Here is a 16,694-nt window from a genome sequence, read left to right as displayed (position 1 = left end):
CCTGCCTCGTGGCCGCCTTGCGGAGTTCCAAACTTCCACTCCAAGTTTTCTGGATTGCTTTCGTTCCAAGAAAGATCATCGCGAAGGTTACATTCCGTTTGGACTCCGTTTGGTATTCCTTTTCTGCGAAACTCTAAAACAGGCTACAAAACATAAACTGGCACTGGGCCTCCGGTTAATAGGTTAATCCCAAAAATAATATGAAAGAGCATATTAAATCCCATTAAACATCCAAAACATATAATATAATAGCATGGAACAATAAAAAATTATAGATACGTTGGCGACGTATCATGCGTCATGATTGGCTTGTAGCTGATGTTGCTTTCGTTTGATGCTTCTGGCGGTGGCCTCAAGGCAGCGTCGGAACCGTTCTTGCTCAAAGGGTCCTCGGGACTATAAAGTCCTCGGTACCGATGCTCTCATCCTTCTCGGATTGGGGTAAGTAATTATCGTCAGACCCTTCAAAGAGGTCATCGGGGTCCTCGTCCTCGGGGATTCCTACGGGACTGCGTTGCTGCCTTGTGGAGGCTTGAAAATCCTCTCTCAGATTGCCGGCCTCGTCTGCTGCCGCGTCGTTGTTGGTGGCGGTGGCGTCGTGCCCGCGGGGGTCCCCATTGGTACCTCTCTCGTGCCTTCGCCGACGTCTTGATAGGTTCTTGGGAGTATCTACCATATATACGTCGTAAGTGGATGTTGTAGTCCACTTGCCGGTGTTGGTCAGCGGCGTAGTGGTTTCTATAGGGCCATCGACATCTTCATCCATGTTGGTAGCCTCCTAATAGTCTAACACGTAAGTTAAATCGTCGACCGTGGCGACTAGGTGGGTGGTGGGTGGGACATGAATCCCGATCATCGACTTTAAGTCCGATCTTGTCATAAATTGAGGTCTGACCGTCCAAGATTGATAAGCTCTGGATGCGATCCAACATCTCGTTTAGGTGAGATAATTCCTCAAGGTTCATGGCCTGGCTATAAGCCGGGCCAACTTGAAGTACGATTGGCGAGTCACTTGACGGGCGTTCTCAGCCTTGTGAGGGGCCGGAGTTAATTCTAGATCTGGTACTGGAGTCAGTTCTGAACCCGATGTAGTATCCAAAGTCGGGTTCGGACCAACGTCGAGGCTTGACGCCGAGATGGTACTGGAGTCGGTTCTAAACCCGATGTAGTATCCGAAGTCGGGTCCGGACCAACGTTGAGGCTTGACGCCGAGACAAGGTCGCCCGAGGCTGGGGTGATTGATTCCTTTGCGTAGTCTTATGGTGTCAGGGGGCCTTGTCCAACGTCCTTGAGGGAGATCGGTTCCGGGGTCGAGCCCCCGATGTCCGATAAGCCCTCAATCCGGCCTGGCGTCCAGCCCGAAAGGATGAGCTCACCGCGGGACTCCGCGGTGTATTCCAAGCCTCAGAAAGTCACAACCTGAACCGGGGCATAATTCTCGATGGGAGCCAGATGACCCGCATAGTCGGTGCAAAGGACCATGCTGCCAAATACAGAAAGTTGGCCGGGGACGAAGATGTCCCCGTAGTCGGTGCCGCAGTTAATCAACAGATGAGCCATCGATATTTTCGTTGATCTCACAGCGGAACTCTCAACGAGAGCACCAACGTCGGTGGTAAAACGGGCTGATCTTGGGGTAGGGGTCCCGAGCTGTGGATCTCGGATCGGTGGTAACAGGAACGAAGGAGACGGTATTTACCCAGGTTCGGGCCATCTCGAAGAGGTAATACCTTACGTCCTGCTTTGATTGTATTGATGATGATGTATCGAGTACAAGCTTGATGTACCTCGAGATCGTAAGGAGAGATCTAACCCTAAGGCTAGGTGAATGTAATTGTGATTGGATCCCTTCTACAGGCTAAACCCTCTAGCTTATATACATGCCAGGTGGAGGCATCTAGGGTTACATGGTTGGTATGCAGGGGTGCGCATGGAGGCGGCATGAGATGTCTTGGTGTATATGCCAATTCTTGGGTAGGTGAGGTCTTGATCACGTCCAGGCGTGTAGCTTCCAGAGTCCACCCGAACCCGAGGACTATGGGTCGACTAGATTGGTATCCCCCAGTCCAGGACACCGCCACCAAGTCTCACCCAAAAGAAAAAAACGACAAGTGATGTGTAGGGCCCACTGGCCCGTGCATACGCGGAGAGAAGAGAACGCTGACTCACACAAGGTTGAACTGATCACTCGACCGATCGTAGCAACCATCGGCAACGACAAAGCTGATATCACTCTTGTCCCCAATGGAGCGGGTGCTTCGTCGGCGTTTGTTCCTGTTTCGAGAAGCCGACAAAGGCTCCGCCCATGTAGAAAGAAATGAAACCGGTTTCTCTTTGGATGTCTTTCGCTTGCGGCGGCGCTTCTTGGACACGTGAAATCGACAATGACATATATCAAACGAATTAACCTTTGAGAAAAAAACTCTTAAGAATTGCGTCGAAAAGAAAAGAAAAGAAGGCAATTTCTGCAACAAAAAAGAAAGGAGAAGCATAGGCCCCAAATGTCAAGTCCAAGTCCATGAGTGAGCGAGTGAATGAATGACCACATGGCAGTAACATGCGTGGACTGGGCCTGCAAATGACCATCCTCTCCCTCCTCATACTGTCATCCGCACACACACTGTCATTCATGTGACCTGACCGCCATTAACACACTCCCTCCCGTCCCTCCTCTCTCTGAGTCTGACCGCCCCCTTCCCACAAGCACAGCACAGCCGCATTGGTGGCGTGATTGCGGTTGGGATCGCCGCCGGCCATGGCCGATCCGTACGGCGACGGCCGGGCGCTGAGGAACCATCCGCCGCCGGCGCAGCAGCAGCGGCCCAGGCTGAAGCCGGCGCTGGAGATGGAGGACCTCATCAGTCTGCTCCACGGCTCCGATCCCGTCCGCGTCGAGCTCACCCGCCTCGAGAACGACCTCCACTGTAAGCTCCATTGCCGATCCGATCTGCCCTCCAGATCGGATCTCCCTCCCTCCCTCCTCGCCGCCCGGAGCAAGATTCCGCCTTTCCACCTCAACGGATTGGATTTGGTGCTTGCTTGCTTGCAGACAAGGAGAAGGAGCTCGGCGACGCGCAGGCGGAGATCAAGGCCCTGCGCCTCTCCGAGCGGGCGCGCGAGAAGGCCGTCGAGGATGTCAGTACAATTCCCCTTCTCTCTCCCTCTCTTTTCCATCCAGGCTAGTAGTAGAAAATTGTGCAGATCCGATCCGAGCATCGGCTTCATGTAATTTCCTGAGCAGAGCAATTTCCATGCCTTTTTCGGCGAAAACGACTGCCTTGTTTTTTCGGTTAAAGCTCATGAAAGCTCCATCTGCATCTTGAACCTTCAGAAAAATATGCACTTGTATCAGCTGTCACTGCCACTAAATTAAAACGACCTGCTCACTAGTTCTGGATAGCTGTTTGTTAGTTTACAAGTAGAAGCCCTCATCTTAGCACAATTGTTAGTTTGCAACTAGGAGAAGCTCCAAATGCCTTCCTTTTCACGCACTCGTCGAAATTTTTGACCTCTCCTGTAATGCTAGGAGAATTGCTTGCTTGTTTGCAAAGAGTGACATATCATTACACTTCGAATACCTTCCTTTTCCGCGCATTTTTCAAATTTTGGGGACAATCCTGACTTTGCCTTACGCATCAATGTAAGCTTACCGAAGAACTGGCAAAGGTGGATGGGAAGCTCAAGCTCACAGAGTCTCTCCTGGAAAGCAAGGTAATGGATTATCAGCCCTTCCTTCTTTTTCCTCTTCTTCTTTTTTCTTCTTCCAAGCTCATAGTTTTTATCTTGAGAAGAGAGCAGCTGTTGATGATACACGGCATTTTGCAGAACCTTGAAGCCAAGAAGATCAACGACGAGAAGAAAGCAGCGCTTGCTGCCCAGTTTGCAGCCGAGGCTACGCTGCGGAGGGTTCATGCAGCGCAGAAGGACGATGACATGCCTCCCATCGAGGCCATCCTTGCGCCGCTGGAGGCCGAGCTGAAACTAGCCCGTCAAGAGGTACTTTTCATCTTGCCATATGGTTGTCTTGTCTTGTTTTCTCTTGCAGTCTCATCAGTGTGTTCCATGGATGAAACCTTTGCTTTTAGTAAACTGTATTCAGTTCTTGTTCTCACAAGATATTGGTAGCTTTTATGCAGCACCTCCCGTAATCTTACTTATTTTCTACCGTTTTCTTGGTAGTAGGTAAATACCGCAACCTTCTGGTTTCCAGATGTGGATTTACGTGTTGCTACTTCACAAATTTGCAAAGCAGCGCATTCTATCACTGATGTTTATGTGCAGTTGTCGATTCTACCATCAGTCCTGTTCTCTGTCGATTGAATGCCCTCCTGCTGAAACACTAATGCATCGATTTTGTTGAGCAGATTGCAAAATTACAAGATGACAACAGGGCATTGGACCGTCTTACAAAATCCAAGGAAGCTGCTCTGCTGGAAGCAGAGAGGACAGTTCAGATAGCATTAGCGAAAGCTTCCTTGGTGGATGATTTACAAAACAAAAACCAAGAATTGATGAAACAGATCGAGATATGTCAGGTATAAGACGGTGAAAGCATGCATTTACAAACAATTTACTAGCTGTGGCATGCGATCAGCAATGGTATATGAGACTTCCTTCTTTGGTGTTCTATAGGAAGAGAACAAAATCTTGGACAGAATGCACCGCCAGAAGGTTGCTGAGGTCGAAAAGCTTACTCAGACTGTCAGAGAGCTAGAAGAAGCTGTTCTTGCTGGTGGTGCCGCCGCAAATGCTGTGAGGGACTATCAGCGGAAAGTTCAGGAGATGAATGTAATGCATGATGGCTTGACTTGAACTCCTATTTATGCATTTCATGATATTTAGTGTATCGATATTTCTTACATGTGAATTCGCAAAAAAAATTAAAAAAAATAAAAAAAAAATCTTACATGTGTGTTGTTCTCAGGAGGAAATGAAAACTCTGGATCGTGAGCTTGCTCGTGCAAAGGTTTCAGCAAATAGGGTCGCGGTAGTGGTGGCAAATGAGTGGAAAGATGGCAATGATAAAGTAATGCCTGTTAAGCAATGGCTCGAAGAACGGAGGCTTCTCCAAGTAAGTAATGAAGGTTTCATTGTTCTAGTCCTACTCGGCTTTTTCTGGATGGATGTCTAGAAGCTCCTCAAAGGAACTGTGGCCTTTTTGCATTTTCTTCTTCTTTGACTGGACTAAACCATGGCACATTTTATTAACTTGTGGACGGTTATCCTTTTACAGGGAGAAATGCAGCAACTCCGTGATAAACTTGCTATAGCAGAGAGGGCTGCAAGATCAGAAGCTCAACTAAAGGTATCCATTTTCTTCTTGATGTTTCTCATGAGATCCTTTACTTCTGCCTTCCTATCAGTCAGCTTTTTTCGCTCTCTTCATTGTTATATGTATCGAATATCTCAGGACAAGTTCCAGCTACGGCTTAAAGTACTCGAGGAAGGATTGAGAATGTCAACATCTCGAACCAATGCAAGTGCTGCGCGCCGTCAGTCTATTGGTGGTGCTGAGAGTGCATCTAAGACCAATGGCTTTCTATCAAAGCGGCCATCATTCCAGATGAGAACATCGGTATCTACCACCACGACTACTCTTGTGAACCATGCAAAGGGGGCATCCAAGTCTTTTGATGGAGGGTGTAGATCACTTGACCGTTATAAGGGCCATGTAAATGGGGTTGGCATGAACGTATCTACCGACTCCAGTGAGGATAAGGAGTCAAACAACTCAGATGAGAAGCCTAGTGAATTTACATCTGTTGAGTCGGAGGACACGGTGTCAGGTATGCTGTATGATATGCTGCAAAAGGAGGTCGTTGCTCTAAGGAAGGCTTGTCATGAAAAGGACCAAAGCTTGAAAGACAAGGACGATGCAGTTGAGGTAACTCTAGCCTGGTGCTAGGATCACACTGTTAGGCTGCCCTCTTTTTTTTTCGCATTCCTGTTAATGAGTGGTTTGATGTGCAGATGTTGGCTAAGAAAGTCGACACTTTAACAAAGGCGATGGAGTCAGAGGCAAAGAAGATGAGACGGGATGTAGCTGCCATGGAAAAGGAGGTGGTGGCTATGCGATTAGAGAAAGAGCAGGATACGAAGGCAAGAAGGTTCGGCAGTTCGAGTGCTTCTGCCAACAGTTCACAGATGCCACCTGGAAGGTACATTACACCCCTACCACAGATACCATCATTTTCTCTGTTGAGATTTTGAGATAAACAATCATCGTGCTTGTTTCGAACTCCACTAGGCATCGTATGTGTTAGTTAAAGAATTTTGTGTGTGTATCTCAGGACTCTGCCTCGGAGCGGTTCAGCACGCAACATGTGATGCTGATATGAAGCATTAAAAAGACCTTGGAGCATCCCTCGTGTAGTTAGTTGAATCATGGCGTCCAGGGACCCTCCGCTGACTTGTGTGTAGAGAAAACAAGAAGGCGTTGCATCTTGGTGCCCAGAAGTGTCGAGCCTGACCCTGATCGATCGTGCCTACTACATCTCGTGGTCGCGGAAATCAATCAATCAATCAATCAATCAGCGACACGAGTTTGTCGGGTGAAAGTTAGTGTCGTTGATGAGATTTGGTGGTGTTTTTATTCATTTCCTATTGTGGAATCGAAACACTTGGTTGTATAGGTATGGTGTGGTCTTGCGATCTTTTTTGTTTGTAATCCTACTCCCCAAGAGTTTGTCTGGTGTTTTATGCTAGCCCAAGTTGTTGTGAATAATAACATGGTGATGATGATAGGGCAGTTAAGCTGGTGTGCTTGCTTGTTTTGGGTGTAAAAATGCAGCCTTGAAACCATTTCAGCACTTGTATAGTGCAGTGGTTGGGCAACCTCCCTAAAACTCCTCTCCCCATATTTTCTCCCTTGTATTTTATCTTCTCTTTGTGCATACGTAGCTCCATTTCAACTCCAGTTTTGAATCATGATAATTCAACAACCTCCAGATCGACATGCATGTCACTTACAACGTGCGGTTGTCCATGTATCTCTCATGGCCACACTTTCTTCTCCTAAGCATGCTATTTAACCCGACCAAAATTTTCGCACATAAAATATAACTTGGTTAGCGTATAACACATGATCACACCATAAAAGGCCCACCAAATCTACACGTTATAAATAAATAAAAATAAAACACACTATCGTCTCCCGCGCCCGCCAAACTAAATATTCCATCAGTTTCAAATATAAGGGGTATTATTATTTTAGAAAGTCAAAATTATTTATCTTTGACCAAGTTCAGAGAAAAAATATCGACATCCATAATATTAAACAAAAAAGGTATATAAATTCATTTCGTGATGAATGTAAAAATATTGATTTGATATTATGGTTTTTGACATATTTTTCTATAAATTCAATCAAATTGAAAAGGTTTGCCTTTTCAAAAAGGCAATATACCTACTATGTTTAAACAGAGTGATTATTTGTTAAGAAAGCCAACAACACGAACGACGCAACAAAGCGCGTCCAACCTTTCTAGTTAAGATGATTTTGACATGGTCAACAATTTCTCAAGCTACCCCATTCAATTCTTTTAGTTCACTATGTTCCCTGATTTTGAAGCTCTTTCATTCAGGTATTCAATTTTGTATTTGGTTTACGATTTTAACTGTGCCAATAATTTTTCAAATCAATCACCAGCAACCGGCTTATAACAACATAATAATCCGGTGCACCTTCCCACCACCTGGAAAAAAGAAGCGTCGTCATGTGATATTGTAGCACTAATATAGTATATATGCAGCCATCGACACAAAAATTTCCCCACATAAATATAGCTTGGTTAGCGTATAACACATAATCACACCAGGAAAGGCCCACCAAATCAACGAATTATGGATAAAGATAAAACACACTATCATCTTCCGCACCCGCCAAACTAAATATTCCATCAGTTTCAAATATAAGGGGTATTAGTATTTTAGAAAGTCAAAATTATTTATCTTTGACCAAGTTCAGAGAAAAAATATCGACATCCATAATATTAAACAAAAAAGGTATAGAAATTCATTTCACGATGAATCTAAAAATACTGATTTGATATTATGGTTTTTGACATATTTTTTTATAAATTTAATCAAATTGAAAAGGTTTGCCTTTTCAAAAAGGCAATATACCTTATATGTTTAAACAGAGTGTTTATTTGTTAAGAAAGCCAACAACACGAACGACGCAACAAAGCGCATCCAACCTTTCTAGTTAAGATGATTTTGACCTGGTCAACAATTTCTCAAGCTACCCCATTCAATTCTTTTAGTTCACTATGTTCCCTGATTTTGAAGCTCTTTCATTCAGGTATTCAATTTTGTATTTGGTTTACGATTTTAACTGTGCCAATAATTTTTCAAATCAATCACCAGCAACCGGCTTATAACAACATAATAATCTGGTGCACCTTCCCACCACCTGGAAAAAAGAAGCGTCATCATGTGATATTGTAGCACTAATATAGTATATATGCAGCCATCGACACAAAAATTTCCCCACATAAATATAGCTTGGTTAGTGTATAACACATAACCACACCAGGAAAGGCCCACCAAATCAACGAGTTATGAATAAAGATAAAACACACTATCATCTTCCACACCCGCGAAACTAAATATTCCATCAGTTTCAAATATAAGGGGTATTATTATTTTAGAAAGTCAAAATTATTTATCTTTGACCAAGTTCAGAGAAAAATATATCGACATCCATAATATTAAACAAAAAAGGTATAGAAATTCATTTCGCGATGAATCTAAAAATACTGATTTGATATTATGGTTTTTGACATATTTTTCTATAAATTTAATCAAATTGAAAAAGGTTTGCCTTTTCAAAAAGGCAATATACCTTATATGTTTAAACAGAGTAATTATTTGTTAAGAAAGCCAACAACACGAACGACGCAACAAAGCGCGTCCAACCTTTCTAGTTCAGATGATTTTGACCTGGTCAACAATTTCTCAAGCTACCCCATTCAATTCTTTTAGTTCACTATGGTCCCTGATTTTGAAGCTCTTTCATTCAGTTTTCAATTTTGTATTTGGTTTACGATTTTAACTGTGCCAATAATTTTTCAAATCAATCACCAGCAACCGGCATATAACAACATAATAATCCGGTGGACCTTCCCACCACCTGGAAAAAAGAAGCGTCATCATGTGATATTGTAGCACTAATATAGTATATATGCAGCCATCGACAGAAAAAATTGCCCACATAAATATAGCTTGGTTAGCGTATAACACATAATCACACCAGGAAAGGCCCACCAAATCAACGAGTTATGAATAAAGATAAAACACACTATCATCTTCCGCACCCGCGAAACTAAATATTCCATCAGTTTCAAATATAAGGGGTATTATTATTTTAGAAAGTCAAAATTATTTATCTTTGACCAAGTTCAGAGAAAAATATATCGACATCCATAATATTAAACAAAAAAGGTATAGAAATTCATTTCGCGATGAATCTAAAAATACTGATTTGATATTATGGTTTTTGACATATTTTTCTATAAATTTAATCAAATTGAAAAGGTTTGCCTTTTCAAAAAGGCAATATACCTTATATGTTTAAACAGAGTAATTATTTGTTAAGAAAGCCAACAACACGAACGACGCAACAAAGCGCGTCCAACCTTTCTAGTTCAGATGATTTTGACCTGGTCAACAATTTCTCAAGTTACCCCATTCAATTCTTTTAGTTCACTATGGTCCCTGATTTTGAAGCTCTTTCATTCAGGTATTCAATTTTGTATTTGGTTTACGATTTTAACTGTGCCAATAATTTTTCAAATCAATCACCAGCAACCGGCTTATAACAACATAATAATCCGGTGGACCTTCCCACCACCTGGAAAAAAGAAGCGTCATCATGTGATATTGTAGCACTAATATAGTATAAATGCAGACATCGACAGAAAAATTTCCCCACATAAATATAGCTTGGTTAGCGTATAACACATAATCACACCAGGAAAGGCCCACCAAATCAACGAGTTATGAATAAAGATAAAACACACTATCATCTTCCGCACCCGCGAAACTAAATATTCCATCAGTTTCAAATATAAGGGGTATTATTATTTTAGAAAGTCAAAATTATTTATCTTTGACCAAGTTCAGAGAAAAAATATCGACATCCATAATATTAAACAAAAAAGGTATAGAAATTCATTTCGCGATGAATCTAAAAATACTGATTTGATATTATGGTTTTTGACATATTTTTCTATAAATTTAATCAAATTGAAAAGGTTTGCCTTTTCAAAAAGGCAATATACCTTATATGTTTAAACAGAGTGATTATTTGTTAAGAAAGCCAACAACAGGAACGGCGCAACAAAGCGCGTCCAACCTTTCTAGTTAAGATGATTTTGACCTGGTCAACAATTTCTCAAGCTACCCCATTCAATTCTTTTAGTTCACTATGTTCCCTGATTTTGAAGCTCTTTCATTCAGGTATTCAATTTTGTATTTGGTTTACGATTTTAACTGTGCCAATAATTTTTCAAATCAATCACCAGCAACCGGCTTATAACAACATAATAATCTGGTGCACCTTCCCACCACCTGGAAAAAAGAAGCGTCATCATGTGATATTGTAGCACTAATATAGTATATATGCAGCCATCGACACAAAAATTTCCCCACATAAATATAGCTTGGTTAGCGTATAACACATAATCACACCAGGAAAGGCCCACCAAATCAACGAGTTATGAATAAAGATAAAACACACTATCATCTTCCGCACCCGCCAAACTAAATATTCCATCAGTTTCAAATATAAGGGGTATTAGTATTTTAGAAAGTCAAAATTATTTATCTTTGACCAAGTTCAGAGAAAAAATATCGACATCCACAATATTAAACAAAAAAGGTATAGAGATTCATTTCGCGATGAATCTAAAAATACTGATTTGATATTATGGTTTCTGACATATTTTTCTATAAATTTAATCAAATTGAAAAATTTTGCCTTTTCAAAAAGGCAATATACCTTATATGTTTAAACAGAGTGATTATTTGTTAAGAAAGCCAACAACACGAACGACGCAACAAAGCGCGTCCAACCTTTCTAGTTAAGATGATTTTGACCTGGTCAACAATTTCTCAAGCTACCCCATTCAATTCTTTTAGTTCACTATGTTCCCTGATTTTGAACCTCTTTCATTCAGGTATTCAATTTTGTATTTGGGTTACGATTTTAACTGTGCCAATAATTTATCAAATCAATCACCACCAACTGGCTTATAACAACATAATAATCCGGTGCACCTTCCCACCACCTGGAAAAAAGAAGCGTCATCATGTGATATTGTAGCACTAATATAGTATATATGCAGCCATCGACATAAAAATTTCCCCACATAAATATAGCTTGGTTAGCGTATAACACATAATCACACCAGGAAAGGCCCACCAAATCAACGAGTTATGAATAAAAATAAAACACACTATCATCTTCTGCACCCGCCAAACTAAATATTCCATCAGTTTCAAATATAAGGGGTATTAGTATTTTAGAAAGTCAAAATTATTTATCTTTGACCAAGTTCAGAGAAAAAATATCGACATCCATAATATTAAACAAAAAAGGTATAGAAATTCATTTCGCGATGAATCTAAAAATACTGATTTGATTTGTTTTTGACATATTTTCCTATAAATTTAATCAAATTGAAAAGGTTTGCCTTTTCAAAAAGGCAATATACCTACTATGTTTAAACAGAGTGATTACTTGTTAAGAAAGCCAACAACACGAACGACGCAACAAAGCGCGTCAAACCTTTCTAGTTAAGATGATTTTGACCTGGTCAACAATTTCTCAAGCTACCCCATTCAATTCTTTTAGTTCACTATGTTCCCTGATTTTGAAGCTCTTTCATTCAGGTATTCAATTTTGTATTTGGTTTACGATTTTAACTGTGCCAATAATTTTTCAAATCAATCACCAGCAACCGGCTTATAACAACATAATAATCCGGTGGACCTTCCCACCACCTGGAAAAAAGAAGCGTCATCATGTGATATTGTAGCACTAATATAGTATATATGCAGACATCGACACAAAAATTTCCCCACATAAATATAGCTTGGTTAGCGTATAACACATAATCACACCAGGAAAGGCCCACCAAATCAACGAGTTATGAATAAAGATAAAACACACTATCATCTTCCGCACCCGCGAAACTAAATATTCCATCAGTTTCAAATATAAGGGGTATTAGTATTTTAGAAAGTCAAAATTATTTATCTTTGACCAAGTTCAGAGAAAAAATATCGACATCCATAATATTAAACAAAAAAGGTATAGAAATTCATTTCGCGATGAATCTAAAAATACTGATTTGATATTATGGTTCTTGACATATTTTTCTATAAATTTAATCAAATTGAAAAGGTTTGCCTTTTCAAAAAGGCAATATACCTTATATGTTTAAACAGAGTGATTATTTGTTAAGAAAGCCAACAACAGGAACGGCGCAACAAAGCGCGTCCAACCTTTCTAGTTAAGATGATTTTGACCTGGTCAACAATTTCTCAAGCTACCCCATTCAATTCTTTTAGTTCACTATGTTCCCTGATTTTGAAGCTCTTTCATTCAGATATTCATTTTCGTATTTGGTTTAGGATTTTAACTGTGCAAATAATTTGTCAAAGCAATCACCAGCAACCGGCTTATAACAACATAATAATCCGGTGCACCTTCCCACCACCTGGAAAAAAGAAGCGTCATCATGTGATATTGTAGCACTAATATAGTATATATGCAGCCATCGACACAAAAATTTCCCCACATAAATATAGCTTGGTTAGCGTATAACACATAATCACACCAGGAAAGGCCCACCAAATCAACGAGTTATGAATAAAGATAAAACACTACCATCTTCCGCACCCGCCAAACTAAATATTCCATCAGTTTCAAATATAAGGGGTATTAGTATTTTAGAAAGTCAAAATTATTTATCTTTGACCAAGTTCAGAGAAAAAATATCGACATCCATAATATTAAACAAAAAAGGTATAGAAATTCATTTCGCGATGAATCTAAAAATACTGATTTGATATTATGGTTTTTGACATAATTTTCTATAAATTTAATCAAATTGAAAAGGTTTGCCTTTTCAAAAAGGCAATATACCTTATATGTTTAAACAGAGTGATTACTTGTTAAGAAAGCCAACAACACGAACGACGCAACAAAGCGCGTCCAACCTTTCTAGTTAAGATGATTTTGACCTGGTCAACAAATTCTCAAGCTACCCCATTCAATTCTTTTAGTTCACTATGTTCCCTGATTTTGAAGCTCTTTCATTCAGGTATTCAATTTTGTATTTGGTTTACGATTTTAACTGTGCCAATAATTTTTCAAATCAATTACCAGCAACCGGCTTATAACAACATAATAATCCGGTGCACCTTCCCACCACCTGGAAAAAAGAAGCGTCATCATGTGATATTGTAGCACTAATATAGTATATATGCAGACATCGACATAAAAATTTCCCCACATAAATATAGCTTGGTTAGCGTATAACACATAATCACACCAGGAAAGGCCCACCAAGTCAACGAGTTATGAATAAAGATAAAACACACTATCATCTTCCGCACCCGCCAAACTAAATATTTCATCAGTTTCAAATATAAGGGGTATTAGTTTTTTAGAAAGTAAAAATTATTTATCTTTGACCAAGTTCAGAGAAAAAATATCGACATCCATAATATTAAACAAAAAAGGTATATAAATTCATTTCGTGGTGAATCTAAAAATACTGATTTGATATTATGGTTTTTGACATATTTTTGTATAAATTAATCAAATAGAAAAGGTTTGCCTTTTCAAAAAGGCAATATACCTTATATATTTAACAGAGTGATTATTTGTTGAGAAACCGAACAACACGAACGACGTAACAATGCGCGTCCAACCTTTCTAGTTCAGATGATTTTTAAAAGAAAAGTACTGATGGTCCTCCATGATGCATGGCCATGTCAGAAGTAGATCAGTAGAATTTTATCAGGAATGACCCCGTGCATGCATTCCTCATAGCATTTACTTGAACCATCGAAAATAAAGCTTTCTAGCTAATCCCTTGGCACCAATTTGTGGTTGGATAAAAATAAGGAGGAATGGCCACCGTGCACCCAGATCGACATGCATGTCACTACAACGTGGGGTTGTCCATGTATCTCTCATGGCCACACTTTTTTCTCCTAAGCATGCTATTTAACCGGACAATGGCCAGAACTCCATCCAGAAACCATCATCTCCTCATCAACAACCTCCTTCTCAACCCGTCATACGTACCTTGTGGAAGTAGTCTCAAGAAAGAATGGCGCTGAATACTAGGAATGCAATCGTTGCCATTCTCCTCCTCGTCGTGATGGTCGCGGCGGTCTCAACACCAGCGGTAACTGCCCAAGAGGACTGCTGGGACAAATGTTTCAAGGACTGCAAGGCAAAAATGGCAATGGAAGTTTGCAACCAAAAGTGCATTGACTTTTGCATTTATCAAGCTGGAGCCAGAGAATATGTTAAGATGGCTGGCGATAAACTCAAGGAGACCAAAACTGCCTCTCCAGAACAGGCCACTATACTCAAGAATCAAGCTACCACCTACTTAGAACGTGCCAAAGTCCTCAGCGATAAAGCCGTGACCCCGTGAGTGTGAGTGCGCACTCTTTTGTCTATCGGTGTCGCTGCTGTTATGGTGTCTATGGATGTTTTACTTATTTATTATTAAATTGTCGCGGTTGCATCCCATATTTTTTGGTTTCTTTCATTTTTGTCTCTTTGTTAACAGACCGTCTTTTGTATTATGACGACATGCTTGTTCCAGTGACTCCCTTTCTCTGTTTTTATTGTCGAGATTACTCATGTGTAATGGTTTTCCATTGATTTGGATACATAATAATAAAGATTCTTGCTTCCTTTTTAATGCCATATTCTCCTATTTTATCTGCATGCAACAAGGATTGGAAACTTGAGGATGTGTGAAAACAATCCGTCTACATTCAACAACAATTTAGGCACGCATATTCTAGAAAAGTATCCGTGCAAGTTGTTGCACATTTTTTCAGAAAATGTTGTTCATATATATCTAAAAAATATAACCCAGGCATTCACATGTTTTCTTAAAAACATCATGTAAGTTGCCTGTGTGTTGTAAAAGAAGAAATGGAAAACACCAGGAAACCACATAAATTAAATAGTTTTTCCTAGGAAATACTCGCAGGCGAAAACATGGTGGCTGAGAAAAGACAGGGCATCTATAATCCCCACTGCCACGGGGGCAATCGCGCTTAGTCTTATTATTATTTTCAAGACCGATTGTTTCGACCGGCTCAAGACCGATGCACCGCGGTCTGGATAAACAGAATATTTCCAGTCCGGTTGGGGAAAAAACAACTGTACCGCTAAAATTACACAAGAGGGTTATGCAAAGAAGTGGTAGCCCAGTGCGAAAATTTCTTGTTACATTTTTTTCTCTTTTGAGAACCCGTTACCAAATAGGAAAACTTGGCACCTCACATTCCGTCTTGGAATATTTTCGTTTCTGCTAAAGGAAGAGAGAACCTGGCACCACACATCCTGCCAGGGAATATCTTCACCTTTGCAGTTTCATCAGGGAGTATTTTCAGTTTTGGCATTTGAACCTGAGGTGATTTAGGTGGAACAAATTGCCTCTGCCCACAACATTATTATTTTCTAGTTCATTACACATTCAGTTATGCTCTATCTATACCGGCCCATTGTCTTGGATTTTCAGAATGTGTTAATCGGTTGCTCCATTCTGCAATACATCTGAACAAGAGACACAGGTTTTTCTTTTCTTTCGAACTGGGGCTCATCCAGCTTCCATTTGATACTGTTAATGGAAACAACACCATACAAGCTTGATAGAGCTCTATATGGACTGAAACAGGCTCCCAGGACATGGTACTCACGACTAAGTCAGAAACTGCAAACACTTGTTTTCGTTCCTTCAAAATTTGACACATCCTTGTTCATTTACAATAAGTCAAATACCACTATATTTGTTCTTATTTACGTTGATGATATCATTGTCGCAAGTTCATCTGATGAAGCTGTGACAGGTTTGTTAAAGGATCTGAGTGCTGAGTTTGCCCTTAAGGATCCGGGAGAACTACATTTCTTTCTAGAAGTTGAAGTTAAAAAACATGGAGACAGTCTTCATCTCTCTCAGGAAAAGTACGTCACTGATCTGGTAAGGAGAGTTGGATTGCAAGGATATAAGCATGCACCAACACCACTATCTAGTACAAAAAAATTGTCACTTGCTGAGGGAGAACCCTTGAGTGAGGAAGATAGTACCAGATATAGAAGTTTAGTGGGAGCACTTCAGTACATAACTTTAACAAGGCCTGATATTTATTTTGTTGTCAATAAAGTATGTCAGTTTCTTCATGCTCCCACCAAAATTCATTGGACTGCTGCAAAACGCATAGTGAGATATGTGAAAGATACTATGAATCTTAGTCTTACCTTCAACAAATCCTCTTCCACTCTTGTTAGTGCTTTTTCTGATTCTAACTGGGCAGGATGTCCAGATGACAGATGCTCCACTGGTGGTTTTGCAATATTCTTTGGGCCAAACTTGATATCCTAGTGTGCAAAGAAAGAAGCCATGGTGTCAAGGTCAAGTATAGAAGTTGAG

General features: G+C 40.4%; 2 protein-coding genes across 2 annotated transcripts; both read left to right on the top strand.

Annotated features, from left to right (window-relative positions):
* The first annotated feature begins 2,609 nt into the window (after window positions 1-2,609).
* Window positions 2,610-6,768, top strand: LOC123119004 (microtubule-associated protein 70-1). Its single transcript, XM_044538639.1, has 11 exons — window positions 2,610-2,924; window positions 3,050-3,135; window positions 3,646-3,711; window positions 3,826-3,996; window positions 4,365-4,535; window positions 4,633-4,788; window positions 4,925-5,071; window positions 5,234-5,305; window positions 5,411-5,884; window positions 5,971-6,158; window positions 6,291-6,768. The coding sequence occupies exons 1-11, from the start codon at window positions 2,756-2,758 to the stop codon at window positions 6,325-6,327; spliced, it is 1,737 nt and encodes a 578-aa protein (XP_044394574.1). The 5' UTR covers window positions 2,610-2,755; the 3' UTR covers window positions 6,328-6,768.
* A 7,515-nt stretch (window positions 6,769-14,283) lies between these two features.
* LOC123124029 (uncharacterized) lies at window positions 14,284-14,954 on the top strand. The gene has a single exon (XM_044544731.1). The coding sequence runs from the start codon at window positions 14,349-14,351 to the stop codon at window positions 14,679-14,681; it is 333 nt and encodes a 110-aa protein (XP_044400666.1). The 5' UTR covers window positions 14,284-14,348; the 3' UTR covers window positions 14,682-14,954.
* Window positions 14,955-16,694: the final 1,740 nt, after the last annotated feature.

Source organism: Triticum aestivum, chromosome 5D, assembly GCF_018294505.1.
Source record: "Triticum aestivum cultivar Chinese Spring chromosome 5D, IWGSC CS RefSeq v2.1, whole genome shotgun sequence".
Classification (NCBI taxonomy): domain Eukaryota; kingdom Viridiplantae; phylum Streptophyta; class Magnoliopsida; order Poales; family Poaceae; genus Triticum; species Triticum aestivum.
The sequence above is the reverse complement of the archived record's forward strand: the minus strand, read 5'-3'. Positions and strand labels throughout refer to the sequence as shown.